At 33.7% G+C, this 9,854-nt stretch overlaps 1 protein-coding gene across 1 annotated transcript; it reads left to right on the forward strand.

Moving 5' to 3' along the window:
• The first annotated feature begins 859 nt into the window (after window positions 1–859).
• LOC146952103 (QWRF motif-containing protein 2-like) lies at window positions 860–6,709 on the forward strand. The gene is made up of 6 exons (XM_085741082.1): window positions 860–3,694; window positions 4,319–4,438; window positions 4,848–4,964; window positions 5,101–5,190; window positions 5,984–6,091; window positions 6,221–6,709. The coding sequence occupies exons 1-6, from the start codon at window positions 2,327–2,329 to the stop codon at window positions 6,284–6,286; spliced, it is 1,869 nt and encodes a 622-aa protein (XP_085597208.1). The 5' UTR covers window positions 860–2,326; the 3' UTR covers window positions 6,287–6,709.
• Window positions 6,710–9,854: the final 3,145 nt, after the last annotated feature.

Raw genomic sequence — 9,854 nt, forward strand, 5'->3', positions numbered from 1 at the left:
TAATCCAAAGATTTTGAGGTATCCGCAAGTTTATACAAATATCCATGAATATCATTTATAAAAAAAAATGTGTTAATTGTTTTTAGTTGAAACGTAAAAACAAAAGTTCTTTCTCATGTATTTTCTTTTCTTTTTTGCAAAACATAATATCTATACATTACAAAAATAACAAAGATTCTTTTAAAAAATAAAATAACAAGAAAGATCATTGACTCAACAAAAACATAAATAAATTTCATTACATTTAAGAAAAATAAAGTTTTTTATTTGACAAAAGCATAAATAAAGATGATCATATTCAACAAAACAAAGCTTCTTGTTTCAACAATCCCGACCACTTTCACTTCCTTTAAAGGATTGTAATACATATTTAAACAGTCGTGTGATAACTAATAACACTCATAGTGCCGAGGTTTTTTGCTTAGGAAGTTAAAATATATTAATGTTATTCACGTAATTTACTCGATTTAATAAAGGGTATAGATATTTGCGGATGTAGATACCATTAAACTTACATCCATATCCATTAATAAGCGGGTAGTTAAAATATCCGTTTATTTTATCTATGATATCTATTAAGCTATCCGCTCCGTATATCATAGATAAAATAAACGGATATTTTAACTACCTTCATCCGCAAATATCCACAGATATGGATTTTTTTATCATCCCTACTAAGAACACTAGTTAAAAGACCCTATAAAATATTAAATTTAAAAAACGGACCGCCAGTTTTGAGAGTTAAAAATCAACAAGTGTCAAAGCAACCTTAAAATCGTGCAAGCTCCAAAACTCAATTAATAATCATAAAGTAATGTTGGAGACTATAGTATTATTATTATTGAGAAAAAAAATATGAAGTTCATTCTAACTTTTGCACATTGATCCATTATCAAAAGCGAAACGGCTACTTTTGATTTTTTCTCATAAACGACGATTTTACAAAATTCACAAGCAGTGTCGTTTGCGTAACGTCTCTCACCGAAGATTCATTCCCTCGGCAAAGCGCAAATAACCCATTTCCAACTTCAAGGTTTGTTCTTTATACTCCTTCACTCTTCTTCGACGTCGTTTTCATCGTTTGCTACACTTATTTTTATTCTATCATAATAAAAAAATTGCGTGTCAACTAAGGCACAAGCCTCAAGCCCCACGAATCCACAACAAAATGACGTAAACGTGTTTGAAATTACCAAACTACCCTTCTCCAATTCATTTCTAATGGAGATAGAGGGATCGACCGACCAAGTGAGATTTTACAAGACCTAGCTTTCTCAAGAAGTTTAAGGTCTATAGGTCCGTAAATTCTAACACATTTACTTTTACTTTGAGTTTGATCTTTTAAAAAATTGACCTAGTATGACCTTAACGTAAGTTATACCGAATGTTCTTATTGAACCGAACTAAGATGTAACTAAAGAATAAAGATACTAATCCTCACGAAAAAATTTAAATTAATTTAAGAAGTTGACATCATCCCTCAAATAATTTTTCATACGCATGAGTTAGAAATAGACAAAAGTCTTAACTTTAAATCTATAATCAGAAATTTATTTATCATTAGTTTTCATATAAACGAAAACGACAAATATACAAACAAGTGACTGAATCAAATGATTATCGAACTTTCAATAAGACAAATCCTTTATCAGAATCTAAATTCAATTTCTATGTAAATAGTTATTCACCATATTTTATTTACCTCCTCCAACTTCTTCTTTTTTGAGAATTTACCTCCACCAACTTAACACCAAACAACGAAAAATGACAAATATTCAGATAAAAAAGTCACACACATTAAAATTTGCTTTGATGACAAAAAAATAGCTTTAAGATTTACAATAATTAAAAACTTAATAGGCCCTCTCTTCAACCTTAATAACTTGTTGGGCCCTAGAAAAAGAAGAAGAACTGAAGTCACGGCGAGTGCATTAATTCTCTTCAACAACGCGCGTACGTGTATAGCAATTTTGACGTCACTCTTTCTGGTACCTCACCTTCCACCTTCACATTTTCGGTGTTAATTTTTCCCAAATCCAAAACCACAATCACAATCACAATCACGCTGCGTGTGACTCTCACAGTCACACTAATACGAACGACAGTTACACTCTTCTCTTCACACCTTCATAACAACGTAACGGTCAAATTTTCGCTCTCATTTTTCAACCTCTTCATTAATTCATACCCAAAAAATCACGCTCGCAATTTTTTCTCTGCTACATTACTCTCAACGTTAAATTTCTAGGGTTGGTAATGGTTCTAGCGTGATTAGTGATGAATATCGTTTCGTACATTTCGTGTTAGATTTTTGAAAGAAAAAAAAATGGTTACTGCGATTTCAACAACCACGACGACGAAAAACACGAAGAGAGCATCAACACCAACGAGGCCACCGTTGTTACCTTCTGAATCGGACAATGCAATTGTACGAAAACCGAAAGCACGAGAAGTTACTTCTCGTTACATGTATTCATCTTCTTCGTCTTCGTCTTCGTCGTTTTCGTCACCGCCGAAAAGAACTAACTCGCCATTGGTGAATAGAACGGTGAATTCGACGAGACAGAAATTGACGACGCCGGTGACAGTTACGCCGTCGGTGAAACGATCTCAGTCGACGGAGCGGCAGAGGCAACGGCAAGGTACTCCTCGGCCTAATGGTGAGACTCCGGTTGCTCAGAAAATGTTGTTTACTTCGGCGAGGAGTTTATCCGTTTCGTTTCAGGGAGAATCGTTTTCGATGCCGGTGAGTAAAGCGAAACCGCCGCCAGCGACGGTGCAGAGTTTGAGGAAAAGTACACCGGAGAGGAGGAAGGTTCCGGCGACGGTTACAACACCGACAATTGGAAGAGGAAGAGTGAACGGAAATTCTGATCAAACAGAAAATTCGATTTCTAGGTCAGTGGATCAGCACCGGTGGCCGGCGAAATCACAACAGAATCAAGCTAATTTCATGAATAGAAGCTTGGATTGTGGTGTTTTGTTGAGAAATTCGAATGGATTTGGAAGCAATGTGGTTAGGTCATTGCGGAATTCGTTATTGGATCCTCGAGTTTCTCACGATGGTGCTACATTGAGATCAGAAAGCAACAAAAATGGTGGATCTGAGCAGGTAATTGAACCTGAACTTGTTCCTTCTGATAATGAAAGTGTTACTTCTGGTAGTTCTTCTGGAGTACAGGAGTTTGGAGGTGGAAAACCGCAACGATCAGCTCGAGCGATTGTTGTTCCGGCGAGGTTCTTGCAAGAGGCTACTAATCCATCTTCGAGAAACGGTGGAATTGGAAACAGATCAACAGTTCCTCCGAAGCTTTTGGTGCCGAAAAAATCAGTGTTCGATAGTCCTGCATCGTCTCCACGAGGAATTTTGAATAATCGGTTGCAAGGTTCGCCAATTCGTTCTGCAGTTCGTCCTGCTTCTCCAAGTAAGCTAGGGATGCCATCACCGAGGTCCCCTTCGCGCGGTGTGAGTCCTTGCCGTGGAAGAAACGGTGTTGCTAGTAGTTTGAGTAGTAGATTTGTTAATGAGCCTTCTGTTTTGAGTTTTGCCGTTGATGTTCCAAGGGGGAAAATTGGAGAGAACAGGGTAATTGACGCGCATTCATTGAGACTCCTACATAACAGGCTTATGCAATGGCATTTTGTGAACGCTAGAGCAGATGCTTCCCTTTCTGTGCAGACACTGAATTCTGAGGTATATTTTCTTTTTCAAATTTCAAATTTGGTTTTGTATTTAAATGTTATGTTATTAATGTTGTGATTGCTTGGGAGTTACTCTTTGATTTTGTGTTGAGTTTCGTGTGGATTGTATGGATGTTAATGGAAAGATAGTTAATAGATTTTAGTTCCATTTTAGCAGAGAACATTTCTATGTTTATTTATTTTTTGCTATTTGGTTTGAATTTTAATGTTAGTTATGCTATTAATATTCTACTGGCATGTGCATTACTCTTTGAAGTTGTATTTAAGGTTTTAATTTAAATTGTAGCGAACATCGCAGTGCAGTCATAGTTACATCAGTGCAGTTGTAGTTACATCCTTGTCCTTGATATTGTTGACATTATTTAAAACTTTGGCTGTATTGGGTCTCATGTTGATTTGAAGTTAAGAGAAAGACAGTGAATGTATTTTGTTATGATTCTAGTTTTAGTTACCTTTTTTATCTTTTTGACTGAGAGTTAAATTATTGTGAAGATCAATTCATATATAGGATCTTATATACAACTTATCAATTTATGTTTTGTTTTCCATTTTGGTTGTCTGGTTGGTTTATTTTTTTACATATTTATTTTTTTCCTAATATTCTTTCTTGTATCAGAAAAGCCTCTATGGTGCTTGGGTAGCTACATCGAAACTACGTGAATCTGTTGCAGCCAAAAGAATAAAGTTACAGTTGCTGAAGCAACATTTAAAGCTATTATCCATCCTGAATGAGCAAGTATGATCCTTAGCTACATGTGCTGAATTTGCTGTTGTATTTTTAGTTTTGATTTGATATGATTTTTCATCATTTCTCCATTATTTAGATATTTGTGTCATTTTCTCCTTCATAGAGCAACAATCATTCCATGGCATTTGGCTTCATGTAGATAGTTTTGTTACTTGTCCATTTGTATCATTACTGGGCACATTAGCTTTGCTCATTTGTGCGGTTTTGTTCTCTGATAGAGGTTACTGGGAATATTTTTGTCAAATTGAAACTGTGCCAAAATGTATACATACTATCCTTTTCTTTTTTCATACATGCTTGAGGTATTTACTTGCAGTTGTAGATAAGGTGAATATGGTTACATTGACTTTATGTTCAGCTTTCATAGTAAGTTCTTAATAGAAACTATTTTACTCAGATGATCTATTTGGAAGATTGGGCTATTCTGGATCGGGTGTACTCTGGTTCCCTCTCAGGAGCGACCGAAGCGCTAAAGGCCAGCACCCTACGTCTTCCTGTTTTTGGTGGTGCCAAGGTATTTTTCTTTTCTCTTCCTGTTTATTGCTTTATTTCTTAATTATTTTAGTTAGTCAGTGACATTTAGTAATTCAATTGCTATTAGCTATTAGCATATCTGGGGATTAACATGAAACCACTGTATTTTGCTACAGATAGATCTACTGAATTTGAAGGAGGCTATTTGTTCAGCAATGGATGTGATGCAGGCCATGGCATCCTCCATATGCCTACTGTTACCGAAGGTATATAATCCTTTTGCCATACTGCCATAATGAATGTTGGATCTCGATTATATTTGTGACGAAGTGATGGTATACAAGTGTTATTTTATGCCAGCTTTTCAATAGTCTTTGAAATTCCCAGGCTAGATTATGATTGTGGTAGAAAATCAACTGAGGTTATTCTATGCATATTTGTGTCTTGCCAAGCAAGCAGAAAATAAAAGCACAGAAGTTTTAATGGTTCATATATAGGCATAAGAATCAATGCAAGCAAGTTGATTGACATAAGATTTTGTTTTGTTAAAGTATAAGTTTTGCTTCTTAAAACTTCACATCTAAACCACTTCAAATTCTCTTGTCTTCTGTACTGGAGACTTGCAAGTTTAGCCCACCATCACAGAAAATATTTTAAGACTTTTAAGTTATCAAACAAATCATTGGTGTGATACAAAAGGATGATGCCTGTCATCTACTAAGAATTGCATCTTTTCTGTAGCAATAATATCATCTCTATGTATAAAATCACCTTAACATATTATAAAACCCTATGCTTTTAGATTCATCCGAAACTATACTTAACACAGCTTCTCATCGCTGTAGTTTGGGATTTCAAACTTAGCAGGGTCATTTTTACACCACATATTTATTTAGAGGTGGTTTGCTTTATATGCTCCGTAATCTTCTTGATTTTTTTTTTTTTTTTTTTTTTTTTTATGATTGGGAATTTTCATATTTTCATTTTATGGATAACCAGCATTTGGGATTTAGCAATTGGCATTTAAAAATAATATCTGAAAGCATTCTCCATTTATAGGTTGTAAATGTAAAGTCACTGGTAGTTGAAGTTGTCAGCATAAGTGCAAAGGAGCGTTGTTTACTTGATGAGTGCCAAGATCTTTTGTCAATTATTAGAACTATGCAGGTAAGTTTTATATTCGGGAAAGAAGTGTTTAAGTTTTAAAGTACTTGTCTTGAATTTCATTGGATGATATTGTTGTGGCAGGTATAACTTAACTTTAAACTCATTGATAAAATTCGTTTTTATTGGCAGGTCAGAGAGAGTAGCCTGATATCGCATAGTATACAAATGAAATGCTTACCTAGAAGTCAGCAATGAAATTGACAAGTAAATAACTATATTGTCTGACCTGTCCTTTTTGGGGTGCTAACATCATAAGTATAACATAGGAGTGGTTAGTTAGTTTGGTGCTGAATTCAATCCATGAAACGGTCTTGATTGATTAGCATAGTGAGGATTGCAAAGTGTGAAGATTGGAATTTGTCGTTCTTCAAATGGAAGTTTGCATACAGTTTTCTTGTTTAGTTTTTTGTCCTTATATCCTTTAATTGTCAAATGATGTATATAAACTGTGTAGCTTTTTACATGTTAATTGATTTTTTTGGTTGTATTTATTAGGTATTATTAATTAGAGAAATATCATGTCTAACACGTATTTGTATATGGTTTAGATTAGATACAATGTTTTTTCCCCTCAGTTACATGAAAAAGTTACCAAGTTGTATATTTTTATACGGTGTAGGAATATGGTGTCAACTCTTTGTTATGGAGTATATAAATATGGTGTTAAACATAAAAAACGATATCCACATGACATTTCTCACGTCAAGAATTCATAGCAACTATTTTCGATTGGTAAAACAAGGTCGAAGAATATTTAAATTCTGAACTTTGATCTTGCAACGGTCATAATTGTGCAAATAGCGTTTATTTTCCATTTGTTCTCAAAACAATGATGTTTTCTTCCAAAACTCCATATAACTCAATCAAAAAACAGCGAATTTAAATAGCATATTCCAACCAGAACCACATATCTTGTCATCAATTATCTCAATTAACCTAATAAAAGAAAATATATATTTTGTTGTGTCATTTTCTTCTCTTTTTTCATCAGCTCATCGCTTTTTGATGCACATATTGAATCAGGGATTTGAATCAGTTGTTTAATAAAAGAGTAAAATACACTCCCCTCCCCTCAAAGATATCAATATTACACTCCCCTCCCCTCTTGTTACAAAACACACACTCCCCTCCCTTAATAAATTAAATGCACTGCAACTTGATCCATTTGTGCATTTTGAAAGAAGCAACTGCCAAGTTAATTTGCAGACAATTAAAAAAGACTCCACCGCTAAGAATTTCTTCAACCGATATATGTAATATTTGGATTTTTTCCTAATTTGAAACAAGTTAATTTGGATCTTCAACCCCAAAGCCGTTCTCAACCAATCTTGATCAATTGCAAGTTAGATGTCCATGTATTGAAACAGATCCAGATATGATAAAGCGCACAACCACAAGACCTTGAAAAACGCTCAACTTTGTGACGCTGCCATATGAAACTTCTTAGTTGTATTAGCTGGAGTCCAAACTGAACCTAAAGTTGGATAGTTGTAACAGTCTTTGAAAGAGGTGGAGTAACATGCTTGGAGAAGTTAAGGGTTATTTTGGTAAAAGAAAATATTGTGCAACATAAATGATTAAAAAGTTAACAGATTGTTTAAAAATTGGGAAAAATGTGTACTGTATTTTGTAACTATCAAGGGAGGGGAGTGTGTGTTTTATAACAAGAGGCGAGGGGAGTGTAATACTCATATCTTTGAGGGGAGGGGAGTGTATTTTACTCTTAATAAAATAATACGTTGTCTTCACATGAACATGATCAATCATCACTATTTTGATTGTGTTCATAATCTATAAAGTTAACTTCTTTAGATTTAGACGACAATGTTGTTGTAATACGAATCCATCTCATTTTTTTTTTTAAACAAAATATTTTTCAGGGTATTGATTCTTTTGTGAGAGTTGAACCTTTTACAAAAAGACCCATAAATAAAATATTATTTTAATATTATATAAATCATTATAAACTATGACAAGTATTCTCTATTAGCATAAATGGTGGAAAACAATGGATTTAATTTTTGTTATTGTGGATGACCGTACGCCAATAAACTTGAGGTGTGTAATTATTGAGCTAAAAAATAATTCGCAAATTTGTGCGATTCTCCCATAATACAATAAGTTCTTCTCAACGATAAACATGTTGACGATATCGTACACGAGAAAAGATATGTGAACATTGGAAAAATTTCTCCCGTTGAACTTCTCTATCTCAAATTTTGCTGCCATGGTTTTACACCAATTTTTTCCCCCTTATTTGTTGAGGGGTTTCCACGTAAATATTGTGTGTTCGGTTTCTCTTTTCTCGTCTCTTATTTTAGCTGTGTGATAATATTTTGTTACTCTGGTACCCAACAAGATACACATAGTAACCGAGGAAATTATCATATCAAAATTAATATTGGGTAATTTTACATAATACTTAATAAGCTACTGGTTTTGTTAGTTCCGTAGAACTTCCACTTATCTCCACTTGAAGTTAACTCAAACAAGCGTTAGTGGTGTTTTGTTTTTGGTGTACAAAAAACTACTATTTCTATGGAAAGAAACAATGTATTACCAATAGTGATATAAGTCATTTACCAAGTAAAAAGAAATAGAGCAACACATGGTTGAAAGTTGAGGCTAAAAGCGCGGTTTTCAAAATAGGGGTTAAAATCGGTAGTTTTGGAAATTTGAGGGGGCAAAAGTGCATTTTAACCTACATTAAATGCATCGAAGCTTACTTTTTAACTTGTTTAAAAATCGCAAATTAAATATTATTTGTTGATAGATTCCTATCCAATATTCAAATCTCTCACTTTCACACCCCCTTCTTCCCACCTCCCCTCTTGGGGGAGTTCACAGCCTCGACCTACGCCCCACTAATGCACACACTACAATCTCTAGTAACTTATGTCTCGCTCATTCCACAATTGAGCACAACAAGAGCACATAACAACTTTAACTTTCAAAATTGTTGTGGAAAGAAGCATATTAACATTTTTAGAATTTCGTTAATTTTTTTTTAAATAAAGTCTTAGAGAAATGTTATGAACATCTATCTTCTATCGGACAAAATTCATGTGGATTTCACTACTTTATATGATGTCTATTTTTAAAATATGATATTCACATAGATTTCATCCAATTAAAAATTAAATGTTAAAGAAAATGTTAAAAAGAAAGTGTCCAAGACATTCCTCAAAGTCTTAACAATTAACACAAAACAAGCTATTAAACAAGTTAATAAAACGGACCAAACTTTTAAAAACGAGAGGACAAATTTATGTTGGAACAAAGTAACTATTTTGTGTTGATTTTGGGAGAATGAAAAGAGAGAAAGAGAAGAAGAGATTGAGATTAAGAGATTAGAGTTTGAGAATAATGAGAGGAGTATTATTGATTTCTCAATTCCAGTTACAAAGTCCATACGATATAGTAGCTATTTATAGGCATGGTTTAGTTACACTTGATTGCTTAACACACAAGCAATGCTTATAATAAACCTTAACTGTTTTATTTGCAAGCTAATCAACTGAAACTAACTTTTAACTAACTTAACAAACTGAATTAAACAATCCAAACAATTTAAAAAAAACACATTGTCAAGTAATATGCATAATCATGCTTTAATTTTTTAAATTAGGGCTATCATATTCAAGAAAAGTCTGATTTCCAACCCACTGTATTCACACCTCTACTTTAGTACTTGTTTAGTAGTCAAATGTTTAGATAAAAAAAATTTCGGCTCAATTTCAAAATAAAAATTGAACAATAAAAT

Source organism: Medicago sativa, chromosome 1, assembly GCF_051527215.1.
Source record: "Medicago sativa cultivar Bolivia chromosome 1, Bolivia_mono, whole genome shotgun sequence".
In the NCBI taxonomy this organism is placed as follows: domain Eukaryota; kingdom Viridiplantae; phylum Streptophyta; class Magnoliopsida; order Fabales; family Fabaceae; genus Medicago; species Medicago sativa.